Source organism: Kryptolebias marmoratus, linkage group LG14 (genome assembly GCF_001649575.2).
Source record: "Kryptolebias marmoratus isolate JLee-2015 linkage group LG14, ASM164957v2, whole genome shotgun sequence".
Taxonomy (NCBI): domain Eukaryota; kingdom Metazoa; phylum Chordata; class Actinopteri; order Cyprinodontiformes; family Rivulidae; genus Kryptolebias; species Kryptolebias marmoratus.
This window is the reverse complement of record NC_051443.1, coordinates 9,298,061-9,321,507: the sequence shown is the minus strand read 5'-3', so window position 1 is coordinate 9,321,507 and position 23,447 is coordinate 9,298,061. Positions and strand designations below refer to the sequence as shown.

At 41.7% G+C, this 23,447-nt stretch overlaps 2 protein-coding genes across 5 annotated transcripts in view; both read left to right on the top strand.

Annotated features, from left to right (window-relative positions):
* Positions 1 to 615: 615 nt before the first annotated feature.
* hmgcs1 (3-hydroxy-3-methylglutaryl-CoA synthase 1 (soluble)) lies at positions 616 to 12,332 on the top strand. Of its 3 annotated transcripts, none has more exons than XM_017427376.3 (10): positions 616 to 755; positions 1,887 to 2,335; positions 3,438 to 3,563; positions 3,924 to 4,088; positions 5,473 to 5,641; positions 6,665 to 6,835; positions 7,159 to 7,265; positions 7,370 to 7,495; positions 8,636 to 8,793; positions 10,510 to 12,332. In XM_017427376.3, exons 2-10 carry the CDS (start codon positions 1,888 to 1,890, stop codon positions 10,585 to 10,587), a joined length of 1,548 nt encoding a protein of 515 aa, XP_017282865.1. In that variant the 5' UTR covers positions 616 to 755; position 1,887; the 3' UTR covers positions 10,588 to 12,332. The 3 variants fall into 3 exon arrangements, with proteins under 3 accessions (XP_017282865.1, XP_017282866.1, XP_037835526.1); XM_017427377.3 differs by lacking the exon at positions 616 to 755 and adding an exon at positions 1,122 to 1,263; XM_037979598.1 differs by lacking the exon at positions 616 to 755 and adding an exon at positions 1,486 to 1,506.
* Positions 12,333 to 14,504: 2,172 nt separating this feature from the next.
* Positions 14,505 to 23,447, top strand: part of tln1 (talin 1) — a 68,377-nt gene continuing 59,434 nt past the window's right edge. For both annotated transcript variants that reach the window (XM_017427438.3, XM_017427437.3), the window contains exon 1: positions 14,505 to 14,666. The gene's annotated coding sequence lies outside the window, so the exon portion shown is untranslated. The remainder of the gene's footprint in view (positions 14,667 to 23,447) is intronic.

The following is a 23,447-nucleotide window of genomic DNA, read 5'->3' as shown; positions in this document are numbered from 1 at the left end:
TGGATTGACTCTAAAATCAGTTGTAGATGTACAAGCAGTGATTACTTTCTGGAAGTTTCATTAAAATCCATCCAGTGTTTTCATATTTTGCCAATAAACAGACATGAACACACACATGGGCAAAACATTCTGTACATGTATATTGATATGAAACAATGACATCTATTTGATGTTATTCAGTTGTCTTTATTTTACATTATTCACTTTTTATGTTTTCATGTTTTATTCAAACTTGACTTTTTTCTGTGAATGGTGAGAACAAAAACAACCATGGACAAGCTTATAAACAAACGTTAATAAATACAATATATTTTTTGATAAATAATGGTAATCTGTCCGTATTCGGTGGGTATCAGAGTAGTCCCTAAAGATAAATAAACACTACACCTGCTAACGGAGGATTGATACGCCTGTCAGTTGAGTGCTGCCCACCAACGGCGCCATGAATGTAATCTGCAACCTGATTGGTTCCTCCTCTCTCACCAGACATCGTACACGTCACCTCATTGGTCGGCCGCCGCGGATGCGATGCGTGGCTTTGATTCCTTGCCTCTGATTGGTCAGAAGCTCGAGCAGTTCGTTGCGCCGCATGGTGTGTGAGCTGTGATTGGACGAGATGCCAGGTGTAGCGGAGGAAGGTCTGCCGTGTTAGTCCAAATATAAATCCAGCTCTGCCCGGCGAGCCGTGCAGAGCATTAAACTCACCAGAACTCGAGAAGAACATTTAATTTCACAAGAATTGACTTCACACGCAGGTGAGAAGCTTTGTGTTGGTCCTATAATTTAATGGGTTTTAAAAAGCCCATTAGGACGTTCTGTAGTCGTGGTTTTCTCTAATACAGCCGAGTATTACTAGTGAGTAGCTCGGTTATGACAGTCAGCATGAAGAAAATACATTTTAAGACAAGTTGGTCAAAGGTTGTGAGTTGGATAGTTCAGAGACGACTCAGGTCCGTCAGCTAATTTGTTCCGGGTAGCAACTTGTTTGAACTTGAAAGCGTACTTGAACTTTTATTTTTTTACAGGCTTGTTAGCCTCGAGTAGGGATTTTATAACGCTGTCGCCTTTCTGTAATTGTGCTTATTTTTTTATCCCTTCCGACAAGTTGCTATTTATGCCCGATCCGTTAGTGTGACCCCTGGTAACCTGCCATGAACTGTTTGGTTCCGGACGTCCTGTCCCGCTGCCCTTTCACCTAGTTTATTTTCCCCCTTTTATCTGGGGCCCATACTTTCGGAAATCCAAGCTTATGTGACTGCGTAGGTACGTCCAGTAGCAGCTATGACCGTGTCCAGCGGGTGTGCGTAGCTGTCAGACTTCTGTTGAGCTAATTAGCAGGCGTTTGTTTTGCTCCGGGGACGTGCGGTTCTGTTAAAAACCTCCAAAATGAGCGGCTTGTTTTCTGGGCCGCCTTCAGTTTTTTTTTTTTTTTGCGATGTCTGTTTCCGTTCACGTCGCGTAGAAACAAATTACTTCCTATTATCTAGGCTGTTGTGAAGTGTCCAGGTAACGTGGCTAACGTGCTACCTAGCCATGTTGACAATAACCTTATTTTGCTAGCCTGCACTAACCTCACGGAAAAGCGACTAATAAGGCAGTAACACACTGCTAGTTACATTTTATTTAAAGCCTAATGATATCAGTTTGGAAGTGTCTTCAAAAGCTGTTCTGTAATACAGAAACAGGGTTGATTTAGTGGTGCTTAGTGCCCCTCAGACTTAGGAGGATGTACTTTGACCTGCTGAGTTTGTTTCACCTCTGTATACGTGTCTATCCCCATTAACTCGTTAGGAGTTGGTGGGCAAATCCCAGTCAACTGCTTGTTGACAAAGTGCTGTATTCTAACCCTCGCTGAGCATAAACTTCTTCTTTCTCAACATGTTCAGGATGCCAGGCTCAGCCCCGATCGCTTGCTTGGGACCGTGGCCCAAAGATGTGGGTATCATTGCCATGGAATTGTACTTCCCGTCGCAGTACGTGGATCAAGCTGAGCTGGAGCAGTTTGACGGTGTGGCGGCTGGGAAATACACCATAGGCCTGGGCCAGGCCCGTATGGGTTTCTGCTCGGACCGAGAGGACATCAACTCCCTGTGCCTGACCGTGGTCCAGAGGCTGATGGAGAGGAACGGTCTGTCCTACGACAGCATCGGTCGACTGGAGGTTGGCACCGAGACCATCATCGACAAGTCAAAGTCGGTCAAGACGGTCCTCATGCAGCTGTTTGAGGACTCTGGCAACACAGATGTGGAAGGCATCGACACAACAAACGCTTGCTACGGCGGCACAGCTGCTCTCTTCAACGCCGTTAACTGGGTGGAGTCCAGCTCATGGGACGGTGAGTAAGCGAGCTAAAATGTCACTTTTCATTGTTTTACGCGAACAAATAAGGTGTTTAGTTTATACAGCATCAAAAGATAATGACATGGTAACGTCTGTGTCCAAGAATTAAGCAGTCTGGTCAGTCTGACTTTGAATTTGATGCTTTAAAGAACAATCAGACTGCTGTTTCTAATACAAAAAGTGCCTGTTTTGTGCCAGTTTAACAGCTACGCTCATCAGAATAGTACAGAAAATGCTGTAGTAACAAAGGTCCATAGACATCATGTTTTGGACACTTGATTAGCTCTACTTCATGTATTTGGAGTAAGCAGAGGCATTTTTGTTTTATAAAGGAAAGAGAGGTACTACTTAAAGAAAAGTTACTGCTAGAGGAAAAAGTTGGAGCCCGATGAACTTTAGGAGCAACTCTAGCAAATCTCACCACAGTCAAATGTAAACTGCTTCAATATATTAACAGTGTTTGATAGCTGTTTTATAAATTATGGTTAATGCTTTTCAAAGATGCCTTTTACCTTCAACTCTGAGATGGGGAAAAAAATTCACAAAAAAAGTGGTAACTTTCAAAATTAAGGATTTACTGAGGTTTTACATTAAATCCTTTGAGCCAGAGTACAAACTCCACTACTAAATCAATTTTTATTTAATCTTCTTGTCTGTAATTTTACAAGCTCCTTTTCAGATTTAACCAACAAAGTTTTTTCTTCAGGTCTCAGCTGCCTCAGAGACCTATTGTCTGCAGGCTTCTGGCGCATCGACACAATCTTTAACAAACCGATTAAACTTGGTTTATAAATATTACTAAGTCTGATTCAGGGGGATTATTCTTGTAGATGTTATGTTTTTGTTTAATTCTTAAAACATATTTCATATAAATGTCTTGCGCTATGTGTTTTTATGTCATTATGTTAAAATATTGTTTTGTAGCTGTTCGTACTGTATAATTCTAGTCATTTTGCAGACAAATAGTGAAAGATTTGCTTCTTCCTTCACTTTTGCTGACTTGCATTGTTTTAGAAATAGGGCAGTCATGATAGAAAACTAATATAATGTGGCTCTCATTCATTATTTCGTTCTTCTTCTCTGCTCGCCCTCTGCAGGACGTTATGCTTTGGTGGTTGCAGGAGACATTGCAGTCTACGCCACAGGAAGTGCTCGACCTACGGGAGGTGCTGGAGCAGTGGCCATGCTCGTCGGGCCTAATGCTCCTTTAGCCTTTGAACGAGGTCAGCTCACTTATAATTGTTGGACAAACACTGATTGTTAGAGACGACTTCTGTCCCAGAGTCCTGAAGTTTTGATCATCTTAACTAATCAGTGCCGAGTTTGTGTTTGGAGCTGTCTCACTGCCGTGTTAGAAACGTTTTCGCCTTGATTTTTATTCTTCCTGGTAGCTGAGTGGTTGGTTGTTAGAGTTAGGCCCCAAACTCTGTGTATAATTATAAGAATAGTGCTTTGATTGTGACATAAATTAACAGTGGAACTTTAATGTTGACAGCCTGAGGAGGAACACTGTTTTATTCTGTGCTGTTACAGCAGTGGAGCCATGTGGAAAGTGTGTTTTGAAACTTGTTTAAAACCTGCAGGTCTGCGGGGAACCCACATGCAGCACGCGTATGACTTCTACAAGCCAGACATGGTGTCCGAGTACCCTGTGGTGGACGGCAAGCTGTCCATCGAATGCTACCTCAGTGCCTTGGACCACTGCTACTCCGTGTATCGCAACAAGATCCACGCACAGTGGCAAAGAGGTGAGTTAAACACATTGTTTTCACATTTCAAAATACTATAATATCAGGAGCACAGGAATAGATATACAATGATGTGGCCAACCACAGCGCTGTCTAGGCTAATGAGGTGAGAATTCATGCTTAAAGTGCAGTTATATGCTGGTCTAGCTGGAATGAGTACATTAATTGGTAATTGTGATATATGTGTATATATGTAAAATAAGACTGTCTCCATACATTTCTGGATTGATGACACAACATACAGCTTTCACAAGGCATCAACAATGTGTAGCTTTGACACGTAAACAATACAGTGATAGGTGTAGCACCTAGCAAGATGGCAGCCACAAATCTTGCCTAGCTCCATTAGTGGTCATTCCAGTGTATTTCTATTTTAGTGGTCAGGAGGTCAAACTTATCCTTGATCATGTGTCTCTATAGTCTTGAACTTTAGAAAAAAATATTTACTTGTTCAGCTTCCAGCGTGGCTCTTTCAGTCACAGGTCAGTGTTACGTTTACAAATAAAGATCGAGCTGCCATATATCTGTGTTTGTGAGAATGATGTGCTCACAGGGGTCATCAGAACATCACAGAGTAAAGAGAAAATGTAGGTAACTTTAAGAGGAGCTGATTTTCACAATGGGTCATGTTTAACTAGTTAAAAAATAAATAAAAATAGACTTTTTGTAAATCTCAGGAATAAAAACAACAAATTTTTTGTTAAAACAATTTGTTTCTGGGTTGTCTTTTTCTCTCTCTCCTTTTAGATGGATTTTAGTTTTTCTGAGAAAAACAGAGTTCATTCACCTTAAAGCAAACAGAAAATCTTAACAAGTTTTGCTCATTTTAGTAAAAATGGTAGTTATGCTAGATCAGAATTATAGTGATATATAATCAAAATTTACTGACAAAGAAAAATCACAACATTGGAAAAAAATTCCTGAAGTTTATTTTATTTTTACCATATTTAGTCTAGACCAGTGGTTTAATTTTTGTCATTATTTTGTAATCCTGTTTCTGTTTATTAACTTCCATTTTGCTGCCACCTAGTGGCGACAGTTAAGACACTCAGTTACTCCAAAATGATGTAAACTAGTCTGTTTTTGATTTTATTTTTCTTATGAAGAGTTTTCTTTGAAAGCTATAAACCACCCACTGGTAGTTTTGCAATAGCTGTGTGTGTGTATTTGATAGCGTTTTGATCCCTACAGCTTATAGACGCAGCATATTATTTGTTTGCTTGGTTTTGTTGGTAAGTTTAATAAAAGTTGCATGCAGGAAAAAAAACAAGTCAGGAGAAAGTGTTGATGCTCTAGTTGTGTCAGCCAAGTGGGTCTTGTTGTAGCACCATGTCTCGTGTCATTTTAGTTAAATAAACAGTTTTTCAAATGTATTTTCTGACAGAGGGTTCAGACAAGCACTTCAGCCTGGAGGACTTTGGGTTTTTAGTCTTCCACTCTCCCTACTGCAAGCTGGTACAGAAGTCCTTGGCTCGACTGATGCTGAATGACTTCCTGAACCACCCCAGCCCCAACACAGAGACGGGACACTTTGCAGGCCTGGACGCCTTCAGGTACACGCAGCAGCTGGACGTGCAAAAGTCTTGCACCAAGTAACAGTTTGGTGTATTTATGTTGGAGCTTTCATGCAAAATAAGTAGCTGACTAATGACTGTTTCACAGTGGGGAGAAAAATGAATGTGTAACAGAGATTCCTGATTCGGACCGCCTGCACAGCTGATGGCAGCGATGCAACCGTGTTAATCCTGTTAATATGCATTAGATTACGTTAATCAAATTACTAATTGTGTTCTAGTTACCTGATGGGGATAAGGAGTGTAATCCTGATCATAGGGTGTCTGTACTATAGACTGGATCGTGATTGATCTGAAGCAACTGAGCAGAATAGAAAGACTATATTTATTGCGGCTTAAATTTTTCATTTTGGAGACGTTTTCTGACCAGAAGCACCCAGACCTTAAAACAGCTCTGTTTTTCTTTTCAATAAGATCTAAGATTATTTCAGCCCTGGATCTTTTGCATTTCCCCTGAGCTCTACAGTACAGAGTGGATTAGGCAAATTAAGTCTACTTAAGTGTGTTGCTCCTCCATGACCATCATCCCCTGATCAGGGTGTCAGGGCTGCCGTGGACAGCAGGTTACTTACAGTCTACTGTGTTTTACTTGTATGAACACAAAAATGATATGTTTATACGGAGGCAGAAATAAATAAAACACTGGGTATCAGAAACCTTTTCCTCAAATCCTCCTCTAAGAGTTCAAGGCAATCTCAAAAGTGCTACCTTTCTACTGAGATTACATTTAAGGCCGAAACTTCTGCCTCAAAACTCTTTTTAGCCAAGAAAAGGACGCCTAAAAGTAGTTTGAAATGCATTTTCAGACTCGCTGAACTCGGCTGACTGCCATTAAATTGGTGTTTTGTTCATATTTATCATCTATATTCATAAAAAAGCAGAATGGGGTCCAGTCAGAAATTTTCTTCTCATAAATGTGTTGAAAACTATCAGTTCTGTCTGTAAGATTGAAAGAGAAGTTTGGAGTTAAGCTGCTGCTTGTTGTGTTTGTTTTGTTGGCAGAGATGTGAAACCAGAAGAGACGTACTTCGACAGGGACGTGGAGAAGGCCTTCATGAAGGCCAGCGCGGAGCTGTTTAAGAGGAAGACCAAGCCGTCCTTGCTCATCTCCAACCAGAACGGAAACATGTACACGCCGTCTGTCTACGGCTGCCTGGCGTCCGTCATTGCCGAGTAAGTCTCACTGTCTGACTTTATTTAATCTATCCACAGTTTACCAGCAGCTTTAGGCCATTTGCGTCTTCATGTTTGAGTGTGTTTATGCCTACTGATCTGTTTTTTCCTAAATACCAGTCGGTTTATCTCAGGAGCTTATGAACTTGTCCACAAATACAGTGAAAGTGTGGATATCATCGACATCCTCATTCAGATTTCTAAAGGAAAACCTCTGTACATAAACATCAAATTAGATTTTCTGAAAGAATAGAGGCTCAGGATCCGGCGAGGCTTACAGATGAACTGTTGTTTTGAATCACTTTCTTGCTTTTGTTTCATAGACACACCCCATCACAGCTGGCAGGACAGAGGGTGGGAGTTTTCTCCTACGGTTCAGGATTCGCCGCCACTTTGTATTCCCTGAGGATCACACAGGATCACACCCCCGGTAAATTCAGTCACAGGCTTTCATGGATAAAGTCTGAATGTGTAATTAACTCAAAGTGACTTTTATATGAGCCGCTGATTTTAATTTTTACGTTTTGTGTTTAGGATCTGGGCTGGATAAACTTGTGTCCAGCCTGAGCGACCTGAGGGTCAGGCTGAACTCGCGGACGAAGGTTTCACCTGCTGTTTTCTCTGAAAGTATGAAGCTGCGGGAGGAGACTCACCACTTAGGTATTACACTGCTTACACTGCTGCCAGATATGGAAGCAGTAGTCACTAATTAATAATTATCTGAGCTCCAGAAATATATATTGTTGTAGGCTTTTATGCATATATTTTATGCTTTTTATTCAACTCTCTGTTGATGATGTACCATATTTTCCGGATTATAAGATGCACTTAAAAGCCTTCAATTTTCTCAAAAAACGACAGTGCGCCTAATAATCTGGAGCGCCTTATATATGTAAGAAGTCGTAATGTTTTAGTACAACTTTGGTTAAACTATAAAGCCGAGCCGCTTGCAGCATTAGGCCCCCACATACTCGGGCGTACTGTGCGTACTCCGTGAGCCAGGCCCGCGGACGGTTGAGAGATCGCTTACCTCTTAGCTTTAAAAAAAAACAAAAGAAAAGAAGGTGCTTTTAGCCCCGTTTCTTCACGCTGCGCGCTGGCGCCGATTCTCACCCGAGAGCGGTTGGTGTCGTACACAAAACAGTCCGATGTGAACACCAGTTTATTGTGTGACACCGAGTATGCGTATGTGGTAATAATTATTGATCTTTGCGCGGACATGTCAGGCGGACTTCCGCTTCGAGTCCACGCGGACCTCCGCAGTGTGAAGTATGCCCAAGTATCTGGGGGCCTTTACGTCGGTGCAGTATTCACTGAAAAGACAGGGGGCTGTTTTATTTTGCTTAATGAGCCTTATATATGACAAAAGTTTGGAAATGGACCATTCATTGACAGTGCGCCTTATAGTGTGGAAAATACGGTAGTAATATTTTGTCCTAGAATTCAATAAACTGGGCTTATTTTACATTATTCTGTGCAGCAAATTTGATAAATAATGACAACATTTCACAAGATGTTATTGTTCTTTTTCCAAAGGGATTTTATTTGGCTAAAACTTACCCAAATGAATAAAGAGCTTTAAAGTCCATGTCCAACTATGTTTGTATATTATGCTTTCACATGAAAAAGAAATGTCAGGATGATGTGTGGTTTTGAAGATTCAGGAAATTGAACTTGTCTACCGTGAGAAAAGCTGCTACTTGCTGAGAAGAAACCCTCGGTCTCTTTGTGTGGAGTGAAACGACTTTTCATTTTATAAATACGACACAGATTAAATTCTTTTTGTTTCTGTTCGTACAGCCAGCTACATCCCTCAAAGCTCAGTGGAGGATCTGTTCCTAGGGACGTGGTACCTGACCCGAGTGGACGACAAGCACCGCAGGGAGTACGCTCGCAGAGCTCTGGACGACGACCTGCCGGCAGAGCCAGAACGTGTTCGCTCCAGTACTGCTGCTGAGGTACGGAAAGGAACATTGAGTTATGCCTTCCTACCACTGTGGTCTGAGAGAAACTCGTGATGACTGCATCTTTTAGTGCTCGTTAGTCTAGTCTTACTCAGCAAGTTGTGTGTAAAACTGGGTAACTCAAATTCAGATAAAACCAGGAACCTTGTGTTGGTGTTTACATGACTTTAGGGCATTTAGGATGATTGTCACAGTTTCCTTTAATGAACCTGTCTTCTTTTCAACATACACACAACAACACAACTGTTCTGCTCATCCATTTTCTGGACCTGTCTTTATTTTGTACAGGGAGCATTTTGATCAGCTAACAGTGAGCTAATATGAGAAGGAAAGAAGTATTTTGCATTTTGGGAAATTTTGAACTCATACAATAATAGTGCTGGTTTATGTACTATCCATCAGGGAATACTGCAGCACCCTTTGCACCCCTACTTCTAAATGGCTCCAGCAAGTTGACACAATTTCCTGAGGTCTAAAACAAAGTGACAATGATGTGTTTTGATACATTACAGCTAATTTGGACACAATTTGGACCCAGTAACTCTTAAACTCCATGTTACAGTATGTGGGAGCACAAAGTATTTATCCTGGGAGCTCACACCAGCACACACCAAACATAAGAACTGATCATTTTTATTTTTAATTACTTACATTTTTAGTGCCTGCAGTTTGGCCACAATGACACCATCACGAGTCGTGCATCAGCTTCCTGCTGGAGCTGATAAACTCAGGGATTCACTTCATTCTCCTGTGTTTTGTTTTAGTTTTCAAATACTAATATAAAATATATAGTATTATAATGGAAAGCCTTTGTGTTTATATGAGCAGCTTCACACTAATGGTTTTATAAAGTTGGAACAGGTGTTGGAAAGGTGACGCATTCAGTGACGAATGGGAAATCGTAATTTCAGATGTCCAATTTACTTGTTCATTTGATTTATTTTAGTGATTTTCAGTAATTAAAAACATTAACCATATATACAAAGAAGCCATACCCCTAAATCCACAGGCACAAACAAAACAAAAAAATAAACAAATAAAAATGCCTCAAAGCCGTTGATGGAAAAATCGATGCCCAAGAAGGTAGACTTTTTAGTCTGAATAGACAGTAAGACAGAAGACAAACTACTAGTGGTGCATTCTTTTTTGAAGTGTAATGTGACTGCTGATGGAAATTTCCTGTTTGTAGTAAAAGCACAAAAATGTTCTGACTTCCCATCTTTGAGGTTCAGTGAACGCAGCACGATTTAAAGTAGAAACTGGTCCTGAAGGGGATGGAAAGGATGGATGGTTCCTTATTAAACTCTGCTTGTCTCACAATCTGAACAAGTTACTGAGTTTTCTGACATGGAGGGTCCAAAGAGAGTGCCTGAGTTTTGTCATATTTCCGGGATTCATAGTAATTTCAGAAACACACAAAAAAAACTTCTTTCAAGCCCACTTGTGGACATCATGATGTTTAGGGATTGTAGGGCAGTTAGGGCAGAGATGGTCTGATGTACTCAGTTTCTGTTTCTCACCACTAATGATTCTTTCTGCTTTAGATGATTTAGAGTAATGGAGGCTTTATTTAAAAAAACAAGAAAAGTCTTAATATGATATGATCTGAGATGTGTGAACAATGCAGCAAACCTCTACATATATCATATGTCAGGTTTACAAACTCACAGCTAGTGTTGATGATGTTTGTGGTGTGTCTTTGCTCTGCAGCACATTCCCAGTCCAGCCAAGAAGATGCCTCGCATCCCTGCAGCCACAGCTGGACCCGGGGCCGCCAGCAGCAACTGAGAGCCAGCCGTCCTCCCACAGGGTCCCCGCTGCAGCAGAGGCGGAGAACGTAACAGTCACAGAAACCTAGAGCTCAACCGGACAGCAAGAGAGGGCAGGATCACCTCCAGCAATCTTTTAAACTTCAAACATGGGGTTTTTAGAGGTCCAGGGTCCTGCCTGCTCCACTCCCGTCACCCCCTTCAGGTCAAAAATGTTACAGCTGCCAGATATCAAACTATCTGACCAGGCTTTCTCTTGTTTTTAGTTCGAGCAATCCTTATTTCAAATCTTACATTTGAATGTATTTTAGCTCTGCATTTGAGCAGAATGATAGATTCTCAGACACTGCGTATCATGTTGGCTGCTGAAGAAATGGAAAATAACTTGCTCATCGAAAAAAACAATCCCAAAAAGGGAGTCAAAACAGATTTACTGCCTCCACAAGACAGCAGAGCTCGTCTCCGCTCTGCCGCTTGTTTTCATTTGGTCTGTTTTATATTAAAATGTGACCCGTTTTTATTTCTGCCTGTCATCATGTGACCTTTCGGGCAGCACATCAGGCACCCGCGTTCTTTGAGATGAGAAACGATGCTTTAGAGACTGCCTCCTGCTGGTTCTTCTTCAAACGGAGGTAGGCACGAAGCAGGACGGCCCGGCGAGTTCGGTCCACGGCTCGAGTTTGATCGGAAGCCATTCAGCAGGAGAAGCGACGACCACGTGATCAACTGGTTTGTTTGAGCGTTTCCTACTTTCATTCAGGTGTCGTTACAGGGCCTTCAGTCCCATCACGTGTGAGGAAAGAGTTCACTGCTGGAGAAGATCGAGTGTAACAACAAACTGAGTAGAAAAGTGTTAGTTTTACTCTGACACTGTCTGGAACAGAACTACAAACAGAAATCGGTGATGTTAGGATGTGACTACAGTTTTGATGGGGCTACATATCAGCCAAGTTTCAGTAAAACAATCAGAGAACCTTCTAAAAGGTTTCACAGTTTGGTTAGGATGTTTTAATTCTATATTGGAGGACCAATAAGGCAGAGCTGTCATGTTAAAAGCTTCATTTCTTTGTATTTTGTTTCTGCAGTTGTTCCGCTTTGTTTGAGTTGTTACTCGTCTTTCCCAGGCAGTATTTGGGTCCACAGGCAGGGAAAATGCACATCCCTTGCTCCTTTTTTTTTTTTTTTACGTCAGGCTCACAGTACGACACATTTCCGTTTTGCCAAACTTGGAAGTGGGATGACTCGACAAACACGGGAGGGGCTGCAGGACGGTGAGAGAAGAGTCACATAAAACAAGCAGAAGTAAACGGTTGGTGCTTTTTTGTCTTAAATGTTTATCAGTAGCTGCCGCCCGCAGCTAACAAACAAAATGGAGGCAACCTTGGAACAGCAGCCCGGCGGGCTCCTGCTCACGCTCGCTCCGGCTCAGGGGCAGCTGGGATACTTGATGTAAAGTAGACTTCACAATAAGGTGCACGAGCAGAGTGCAAACTGTAAAATACGGCTTTCAGTCACTAATGTACAGATCTATTCTTTTAAACTGCACAGTCGCTCGGTTCCCGGGACCGTCAGGACCTGGTCGCATCGGTTTCACGGCGTCACTCAGAGTGCTGCATTAGGGGTCGAAGGTCACGCGATCTGATGTACAGTACACCCTGAGAGTACGCTCTGTAGATACGAATGTGTTGATGGTCCATCAGGTTCACTGAGTAATAAATTTGTATAAATGTGTAGAGAGAGAATAAATGGAAAATGAACATTTTATGGTGGTGGTGTGATTCTTTTTTGTTTGGGTTATTTGTAAATCATTGTTTTGTTTTTTTCTGCTTCATCCAACAGATTTTCATACTCTTGGTCAAATGTGAACTTTGTAGGGGCACTCCTTGCATGCATTTATATATATATATATTATTAGGCTGATGAGACGCTACACAACAAACCAAACTGATTCTCAACCAGTGAGCACATAAGAAACAACCAGTGGTTTAAGTACTTCAGTCTTAACTTCACATACATCTGGAGTCATGCTGACCAGGCTGAGATGTTCACTCCCGCTCGGATAGCTCAGAGATGTTACTGCTTGGTGCCAAAGAAAAGGGCGATAATGTTTTTCCCACTGGACTGAATTTAATGAAACTCTCAGAAAGTAGTCATCGGATGTACGTCTACAAACAGATCTGACTCTGATGAACCTTGGAGTGCACCTCTAATCTCTGTGGAAGGTGTTCTTTGGTTTCCGCTTGTAGTGTCCTCTTGTGTCCACGTCCAGGGAGGTTGTCTCCAGTCCTGTGGACCTTCACCTTCTGAGTAATCCGGGCAGCTGTAGTCACAGGACCATCAAGGTCAGGGGTGTCACTAGGTTTTAAGGAGAAGGGGGGCTTAGCCCCCAAGAGATGCACAGGATGTGAGCAAACGTAGTGGGCGAGAACAAAATTTCTCAAACAGCTAACAAAACAGATTTATGAGAGTTAATAATGAAATAATAGATGGTTGAAGCCCCCCTAAAACAGGCCACTGATCCAGGTGCTTGGACAGGGTCTATTTTCTTTCTAAGCTCCTGAGACAACTCTGTCCTCAGCTTTCTGTGCTCCATGTTCCATGTGTTACACACCATGATGCCAAACAGCACAGTGACTACCTGTCACTCTTTCAACAAGCAGACTGACTGATTACAGGACACAGTTCCTGTGGTAAAATTATTTTCAATATTTGACAGAGGTTCCGTCCTTTTGTCAAGGCCAGTTTCATTTGGTCATTAAAAAAAACAAAACAGTTCTGTTAAACCAAAAATCAAAAGGAATTGCTAATTTTGATAGTTAATTTGCAGTATTTGTTTTTCTTATTCTGTCAATTTTGTTATTTTAGTGACCTTTTTTTTAAAACGAAGAGTACCACCAAAATAATGTGTGCGTGTGTATATATATTGCCAAAAGTATTCACCCACCCATCCAGATAATTGAATTCAGGTGTTTCATCATTTACATGGCCTCAGGTGTATAAAAGCAAGCTCCTATGCATTCAGATTGCTTCTACAAACATTTGTGAAAGAATGGGTCAATCTCAGGAGCTCAGTGAGTTCCAGCGTGGTGCAGTGATAGGACGCCACCTGTGCAGTAAGTCCAGTCCTGAAATTTCCTCTCTGTTAAACACTCCACAGTCAACTGCTAGTGGTTTTATTCCAAAGTGGAAATGATTGGCAACGACAGCAACTCGGCCACGATAAAACTCAGAGCGGGGCACAGAGGTCGCCAGCAGTCAGACCTCCAAACTTTTTTTTTTTTTTTGTTTTAAATCAGAGCAATAAGCCACTGAGACGTGTTATGCAAGTGTTAAGCTAAAATAAAAGGATGAAAACTCATTATTTTTACATTTTATTTCCCCTTTAAGTTAGTGGCAGCCCTACACCCCACCCCTTGCGGGTTGGAAACTGCCCGCGGGCCACCAGTTGATGTTAACTTCATTAGAGGTCAAAAGTCTGACTCCTGACTTATTGCCCATCTGTGATTATAACAAAATAAAACAAATGAAAGTGGAAAACATGACGAGCTGCGGTTAAACCAAATGCCAAAGACATTATTATTTTATTTATTAGTTCCTTAGCTGTGGCGCTGTTTGTTCAGCCTTCTTTTCATTTTGAGTCTGTAAGAAAATGGCTATGAGCTGAGAGGAGGAAGCACAGTAAAACAGCACAGTACGAATTAAATCGACCACAGTCGGTGTTTTATTCTCGCTGCGAACATTATATACATCGCTGTCATTCATGGAGGGGGGGAATAAAAACCGCTAGAAGCCGAGCGAGCGAGTGCGACACCGCCCCGCTGTACGTCGACGATCGCCGGTCAGGGTGGAGTTTAGGCAGAAGCTCGTAGCGGATAGGGAGGGGAAGCAGAGGAAGAGAGAGAGAGAGAGAGAGAGAGAGAGAGAGAGAGAGAGAGAGAGAGAGAGAGAGAGAGAGAGAGAGAAAGAGAAAGAAGTATCCTTTGGCCTTTCCCCTGGTTTAAAAACTCTCATTCTGTTGGAGAAATACTGGAAACTCTTGTGGTTTCATCGGTCGAAAGGAGAGCCGTCGACGGGTGCCGGACCGAGGCGCGCGCACAGGTCGGTGGAGTATGCGTTTTGTTGTAACTTTTGAAAGAAGAACAAAAAAAGTTTCCAGGTTTGTTGCAAAAAGTAGTAGAAGAAGAAGAAGGAGGCTCTGACGTCACACCAGTAGACGTTAGCTCGAGAGAATAGGAAAAAAAAGTAGCGAACGCTCGAGGACGTCTGCCGTTAGTTCACGGGCAGCTCCGACCGTTGGTGCTTGTTGATAACCTACGGGAGGGTAAGGTTACGCGAAGAGGAAACGTCTCCTCTTCGTCACACGCGCCACATAGACTGCGAGGGCCCCCTCTTCCTCCTCCTCTCTCCCCCCACCATCACATCACACACACACACACACGGAGCTGAATGTTCTGCGTTTTGTGAGACATAACTATGTGTTTAGCTCAGCAGCTGGGGTTAGCATGTCGCCGCTTGCCTCTTCCTTCTTCTTCTTCGTGTGTTTTAAGTGACATGGGAAATGCCGAGAGTTCCGTGTTTTACAGAGGGGGGGTCTTGCCGTGAGCCCGCCCTCCTCTCTCTCTCTCTTTTTCTCTCGGACTGCTCCTTTTATGACCTACAGCACAAGTTCAGCTCATTGTTGTGTGTGTGGGCTGCTCCGAGCTCTCGGGCTGGGCGTGTTATTGCCGGGCTCAGCACGACAGAAATGTGGCCTGCGGCTCTAAATTCTGCCCGGCGCAACAAAGTCTGAAGGAATTCGCAACGAGATATTTACTTTGAAGTAACCAGATGCTTAATGGGCCACAAATCTTAGCCTGGGATGTACAGTCCTGAAGGCACTCCGCATCCAGGACAGTGCTGTGTGACATGGCTGTCCTGTCTGAAGTTAGACATCCACATTGGGCAACTTTCTCCCCCCCCTCCCATCAGTGGGCCATTTTTAATAAGAGGAATTGAAGACCTACTCAGTAAGTTTAAATATAAGTACAGTGTGCAGTCCAAAACAAATAAATTTCAGGCCTATCATTGCTTAAAGGAGTGTTAAACTTGGCTCCTGTCATGATGAGAAGGGACAGGGGGGGCAAACCTTGTAAATTAAGTCTGTTAGTGCTCAGAGTACAACTCTCAGCAACCACCACGCCAGATTTGAGCACATCGTTTGAAGAACTGACTGAGTTGTAGCCATTTTTGTGTTTTTTTTTTTTTTTTTTTTTTTGTGAGATCAGCTGGTTGCGTCGCCCCTCTTGAATTGGGCCGACCACAGCGGCTGGTCAGTTGTAGATGGACGCCTGGCGATCACCATCTAAGAGTTTCATCCAAATCCGCCCCGTTCTTCATGAGATATTTTGCTAACAGACAGACGATGGTGACTTGTTGGTTAGTTAGAGGCCAAGTTTTAAACACAGATCCCGTGCAATCATTTAGCTGTCGAAGTATAAGCTGAGGATGGGTCTCTGCTACTACCAAACCAAAATTTTAGCTCAATTTTTATAAATTGGATTAAGTTGCAGCCAATTTTGTGTTGTTGCTAACACGACAGACAAACATAGACACGGGCAAAAAGATTATTGCCATTTCACCAAAACACAGATGATGCTCTCTGTTGAAAGTCTGTTTTAAGGCGATATGGGCAGTATTAAAAATCTGATTATCAAAATTCATTTGACGCTTTTATGTGAGGATGTCAAGGTTGGATTGGAGATGGTCCTAGGCTTTTGGCTCGTGTGTGTTGCAGTTCTTCAGTAAACCTTTGTATAAGTATATATGTATATATGTGTGTGTGTATATGTGTGTATGTGTGTATGTATATGTGTATATATATATATATATATATATATATACACAATAGCAAAGCTTTCTAGTTAGATTGTAACCCAAAGTTTCTATCAATCAAAAACAATATAAATATGAAATGTGTTTTGTTTTGGTTGTGTTTTTTGGTTTCTCGCGCTCAGGAGCTCCTCAAAACACAGTGTTTCCTAGTTCATGTTTTTTTGCTTTGTTTGCATTTGCTTGTTTGAAATTTAAAAAAAAAAAAGTTCACAACGTTAGAGGATCCTCTGCTGTTATCTTGTGCTGGCCTGAGAAGGTGTCAGTCACATCCTGTGAAGAACTGCGCCAAGTCGTCTTGGTCTGGATTGTCTCCGTGTCTCCATGTCATCTACATATCTGAAAGTTGTGCAAGACTGGTTAAAAAAGGCACTAACTGGTCAATTTTGTAAAGCTCTGATCTTATTTTTCAGTTCTAGGAGCTCCAATTAACAGCATGCAAAATTGAAGGCCTAGCATTACTTGAAAGAATGCATATTGCCCGCCGTCTTTCGTGCCAGAGTTTCAGACTTTAGCCATTTTGGTCAAACTTTGAAAATTCTGTGTTGATCTCACGCAGGATCATGAGACGTCGTGCTCAAAGTATGTCTTTATTGCTGACTCTCAGCTACTGCAAGCATCAGGTTTTTCAGACATTATTTTTTTAAGGTCAGCCATCTTGAATCTGGTTGACCCCAAAAGGTAATCAGTTGTGGATGTTTCTAAGGGCTTCGTTAATATCTGTTCATTGGACCCTTAAACAGAGACTAAAACTCGTTCGCTCCACCTTCGTCCTTTCGGCAGCGGGCGATCATTTTTAGTCGAGTTGTCAGTTTGTTACATGGGGGTTTTCTTTTCTCTGGCACTGAAGACATGTACTTTTTTTACAAATAAAATCCAACAGGAAAGGAGTTACAGAACATCTCATTTGTAAACCAGCTCTAAGCTTTTTTTTTTATCTCTTCTATACAAGTCGAGACATAAAACTATTCCAGATTACATTACACATCTTTGCTCACTCCAAAAGCCTTAATTGCAGCAGCTGACAACAAAACATTTTGTGTGGAGAAAATCAGATAAAAAAAAACCCTAATCATTTGTTTTATCCAATATACACACCTCTCTAAAATAACCTAACGTTGCAGCCAATAAGAAGAAAGATGATGCTACATCTGACATCATACTTTTTATATTTAGTATGAAAAGTTGGTGGAAATCGGGTGAGCTGTCGTAACTGCAAATGTGGTAAAGTATCACTTGCTAGCTCTAGCTGATAAATTCTCGTTAGTTTTCTCACGCATACAAATTATTAGTCCAAAAGTGGAAAAAAAACTAGGTAATTGAGTTATTTTTTTAAATTTTTAAGGCAGCAACCAGAGTTATAAAGGAAATAAGACTTTGTAAGACTTTAGTAGTTTCTCACAGCAAATAAACCGCAGTTATTTTGACAAATTGTTGCTGCATACGAGGTTAAAGATTAAATGTATGCTCTGCCATTCTGGCGGGGGATGTAATTTTTACCTTTCAGATTAAACGGAGCTGATTTAGTTTCTTTTGTTCAGTTTGTGAAAACGATGGAGCCTCTCATTTGTCACTAAATAAAACCGTGTTAGTCTGATTACTTTAGGAGCAACACGTTTCCTCTTGTTGCTGTCAGCTGCTGCTGCTGCTTCTCGTGCAGCTCTCTGCACCGCTCTGAACACTGTGGCAAAGTCTGCTGAGGTCATTTATAGGGTGACCTCAGCCTCGTTCTGATGTGACACGGTGTGCAACCTGCTACAGCGTGGGAAACCGCGTTTGTTTTCTTCGAAATGTTGGTAGGTCTTTGCGAAGAGCTTTAAAGGAAAGCGAGAGCGAAACAGAAGTCGACCAAAATCAGGTTTAAAGTTGAATCTCATGACAGAAGAGCTGGTTGGTAACGCGGGTGTTGGCACCAGTTTCACTTCTTTGCTGCCTTTTTTTTTTCACTTAGGAGCCTTCACACACCAGCTAAGGAAACCTGCTTTTCATTCCAATGTGCTGCACAGAACGGACTGCACTGTATTCACTCAGCCATATTTGGACAAGACAACGTACGCCGCTGCAGCGTCAGCGCTAGAAATCATTCGTACTAGACGCAGGCCAGTTCCCGAGCCAAACCTGACTCAGACGCCTGAAGAGCTCCAGAGGGGAGTCATTTCATTTCCAAATCCACCAAAACAAGTAGCTGAATCGAGTTTCCTGTCAGAGGATGTCTGGGCTCAGCCTCGGAGATAAGGTGAGGCTGCTCCTCCGTACTGAGAAGGTGACTGAGGGATCTGATCAGGACGCCTCAGGAGTTTTCAGAACATGCTCCATTTGGGAGAACCCTCTGAGAACTCGTATTCCTCCAGGCCCGGGAACACCTTGGGATCCCCAAGATGAGCTGGAAAGGTCTGGGTTTCCCTCCTGGACTTGTTCCCTCCCAGACCAACCTGGAACAGATGTATTTTGCACAAAATTCCCCATGCTTGAGGAACACGGCTACTGCTTCTCCAATTTACAGAAATGCATTCACTCCCAGGGACCGTCCACATGGGATTGGTTTTTAGGAATATGCAAAAGTTTGGTTTAAATTCTCAACCCCATGTCCACATGGAGTTGGTGTTTTAGGAGCCCCAAAATGGTAATTTTTTGAAAATGATTTTAAAAAATCTTGAAACGTCAACCCTGGAGTTTTGTGTGGTTAGCCAAAATTTAACCTTTTAAAAATGATGATATCATACCCGCCTCTAATCCAGAGTTGTAGCCAGAAAGGACTTTCCAGGCGGGCCCAGCTGAAAGTGGGTGGGTCACTAAGTTCAACATAACTGGAGCAACATTTACCTGTTTGTTGACCCTGCTGTCTGCAGCAGTGGCTCTAAAACTCCTCTGACCCACAAAACAACAAAAAGGTGTTAGAATAACATTTAATGAGGAGTGTTTCAAAACAATTACAAACATTTCAAGTGATGCCATCATGTTAAAGCTTTTTAAAATCTAAGATTCTGGATAAATATACGGCCTTTAATTTCCACTGAACAAGGTAAAAAGTTGGCATCATTTCTTCACTTCTGCTCAGATCTCACCATAAAACCTTCAGCAGATGTTTAATGAAGGTGCGACCTTATTCAGTGGTTAGAAGAAATCTTCATCAGTTCATATTTATTAACGACTAATGACCTTAATTTAGTCAAAGATGGAGTTTGTTACTGCCGACACCACATTTTACTGAGGTTAGAAAAGTTCTGATGCATCAGATCAGATGATATTTGGTATATAAGTGATATCTTTTTATTAGGTTGCTTTGAAAGATTCCTTTGTGGAAATCAAGCATTAGACAGACTAAAGCTTTGACCAGATTAAAAATTCAATTTTAAAGCTATGTCACTTATCTTATTCTTGTACATCATATTTGTATGAATGAAGACATTCCTTGAAATAGTGCAAGGATACTTTTTGGAAACGACAAGTAAAAACATTCTGTATTTCCATGTGGACAAGGCTTTTAACACCTCAGATGGCTCTTTACTCTTTACCTATTTTGTTCTGTTTTAACAAATAATGTTTACTTGAAATACTTGAAAGTGGTCTCGGCAGATGGCTTCCCTCCTTCAGTCTGGTTCTGCTGGAGTTTCATCCTTCCTATAGTCATGCTCGTCAAAGTGAAGGTCTGACAGATCTAGCATTTAATAAAAGCTTATTTAGTAGTTGTATAATAACGTGGTAGAATCAGATTGGGTTTAATGAAATCCTGTAGTTGGTGAATTACCCATTACGGTTAATAAAGTTCTCACTCTCCGACCCAGAATATTTCTCTCAGACCTTCTGAAGCACAGAGGCTGAAAACGAAAACAATATGTAACCGTCCAAATGGTTATCGTCTGGCCTGCTTTGTTTTTAGCAGACTGCGCTGAGGTTGAAAACGGTCCCGAACGTGTTATCTTCGCTCTGCCACATAATTTCTATCATCATATTCTCGTGTTGCTTTTGGCTGTCGGTGACATAAGTCTTGAGTAAAGCCTCTCGGCTCTCCGTCTGCTCATGTTTTGATGCAGGGATTCCAGAGGAATCCACAATCAAATTCCTGTGCAGGGCCGGAGAAGGGAGAGAGGCTGTGCAGACTGACAGCTGAGCTCTGTCAAACATTCCTTTTAGCTCCACCAGTGACTTCCGGTCTTCATTGTTTTAATCCTCTCCTTTTATATAGTTCCAGTGGAATAGACCCTGGCTCCGGTACGAGACAGAGAGAACACAATAAATAACAAAACAATCTTCCTGACAGCAAGGTTCGGGTAACGGTGCCAGATAAAATAGTGGTCCAGAGGACTAAATGTACATGTGGTTGCCCGGAGATTTAACTGTTTTAGAGCTTCTTCTTAAGAGGAAGGCCAATAAAAGGCCATTGTTTTTTTTTTTTTTTTTATACAGGAAAAATGACTCAGTCTGAGACATTTGTAGATGTAGAAAAAGTGTTAGGTTAAAAATAACTGGTGTCATAAAGGGAGCACAAAGAATGGCTCTTAAATTACTGGAAGTGTGACAATTAGATTCTAAGATAACAATCCAGATGTGGATTGTAAGACATTCACTGTGGGGGTTTCATCATACAGTAGCCCTGTGTTTAAGTCAGATTGTTCCAGACTCATCAGGCTTTTTTTGACTTATATTATTTACAGCTTAAAGGGTAGTATCTCGTTGGGTGACTGTTGGCAACTTGTTGGCGAACGGCACGGACAGAGTTGCTAAAATGTCTTGAAACATTTGTGGGGGTTCTCAACTTTGCCTGTGTTCAGTTCAGAAGTCCAGTAGATTAAATCATGCCAAAGTGAGTACAACGCAGGCCAAGGCTGGTAGGATGTGGGCGGAGGTGGACGGCGACATGCACACGGCCTACAGCACAGTTTTTCGGACCGGGCATGAGAAAATACGCTGTTATTTTTTAAAAAGCGGACGCTCAAAACTTCGTCACTAGTCATCAACTAGTCGCAGCCCTATGAGATACCAGCTAAACTTGTCTTGATTTTGCTGTTCTGGGTGGTGAGAACTGTAGAGAACTCTAAGGTCTTATTTTTTTGTTTCAGATGAAAGATGAGGATCCAGTTAAACAGGACAGCAGCCAGGTTTAGGAACCAAAAGCAATTTAAAAAAAAACATTATATATATTGTTTTTTAAACAGCAGCAATATTTCAAACTTTTACCTATGGTCAAGCAGTGGTGGCTTCCTTCAACTGTGGCCTGCAGCTCACTTATATTGAACCAACCCAAATACAGACTTTTTAAACTTTATTAATTGTGGTACTGTGTGCAGCCACAGAGTCCGCGGCACTCTTCCTGCAGCGTTGTTGCGCAGCGCAGCGTGGCTGCTGAAGGCCACAAGTCACACAGGATGTGTGCGTTTTGAACTGTCACTGAAACATTGTAGACTTCAGCTCGCTGTACTTCTTGTTTCACACGACTCTCAACAGAAATGTACTTTTAGCTGAAGGTGAACATGGAAGTTGGACTTCTTTTCACCACCTTATCAAGTTTGGTATTAACTAGGGTTGGTCAGTGTCTGTCTTTTTAAAACCTTTAAGCCTTTTTCTAACTATACGGTATTACTGTGTGCCTAGAAGGGCTTATAATGTTGCCCTATTAATGCATGTAATTTGGGATATTTTAAATGTTTATAATATATGTTGTTTAACATACTTTCTTAAACTATAAAGATGTAACCGAAAAGTATTATGTTGTTGTTTCTGCATCATAAAATCAAGTGATTAAAACATAAATCAGAAGGTGGGGGTTCAAACAAAAGATTCAGCCTACATTTGCTGCCTGGGTCTGAAGGTGTGCTTGTAGAAAACCGACAGGATATTGTAAAAAGGTTGTGATCCACAAAGATGACAGTCATAAAACAACACCTGCTTCCCTTTGTTTTCCTTCTGACTCGTTTTCTATTGTGTGTCACACTGTCTCTGCCAGAACAGCAACAGGTTTGATGTGAAACCTTTTTTCTCAATAGATTTTGCTTAGATAATTTGTGACATCAACGACACTTTAAAGTCATTTTATCAAGGAAGAAGTTGAGCATTGATAATGAAGTGATCAAGCTGTGTCATTTCAAGATGCCAGAGTTGCTGTTTTCACTTTGAAATGCTCCACGCTTCCTGCACTTCCTCGTTTGAAACAGTAGATGTTGCTACAGAGAAATCAAACCCTTTCACCGCAGGAATGAGAGCAGAAGAAGTTTACAGCAACTGCACTAAACAAGCGAAACTACGTGGCGATACTTTTGCTTTTCTTTGTGTTTTTGTATTGCTGCCCAACTCTACTATTAGCTGTTTTTGTCTGAGTGCTTCATTGAGTGCGCACATGTAACGTTACCATTCTGGAAGTCTGCCATGTTGGAGATACAAGAGATGCTAATATCATGCCAGGGCTTTTCTCTAACATCCTTGCTGTTAAACGCAGACTACAACGAGGAAAAAAAACATACTTACTACATATGTTTTAGGTTCCCCCTGGAAACTGCAGCGATCAGGAGCTTAATGTGTACGTTATGTGTGCCCTTTTACTCCCCGAGTCTATGTGTGAGCGTTTTTCGTGCTCCAAACTCAACTTCTTTTTATTTATTTGTTTGTTTGATGGGGGCAAAGAGGCCAGGCAGAACAATGAACCCTTCTTAGCTACATGCACTCCTAAGGCTGCTCTCAACTCACCTCCCATTTCACAACGTTTGTCTCCATTCACCTTGGCTTGAACATCCCTGATCCACAACATCAGCGTGTGGTTGTAAGTTTTCGAGCCTTTGTAAGACTTCAGGTTGTATGTAGAGACTCGATGTGAAGACCAAACATGTTTCTGGGTATGTAATGCCAGGAGGAAGCTCTGGATCTGCACTCAAAAAAAAGTTAAAAAACAAAAACAACTGGACTTCTATTCTGTAGCTGAAGACGTTTCGCTTCTCATCCGAGGAGCTTTCTCAATTCAGAAATAGAGAGTGTGGAGTTGAGCTTTTAAAGCTGAGATGTGATGTAAGCTGGATTGCT

Coding starts and splice junctions, on each gene's coding strand:
- hmgcs1 (XM_017427376.3), top strand. CDS start 1,888: ATGCCAGGCTCAGCCCCGATCGCTTGCTTGGGACCGTGGCCCAAAGAT. Junction 4,089..5,472: donor CCACGCACAGTGGCAAAGAG/GTGAGTTAAACA, acceptor ATTTTCTGACAG/AGGGTTCAGACAAGCACTTC. Junction 5,642..6,664: donor GCAGGCCTGGACGCCTTCAG/GTACACGCAGCA, acceptor TTTTGTTGGCAG/AGATGTGAAACCAGAAGAGA.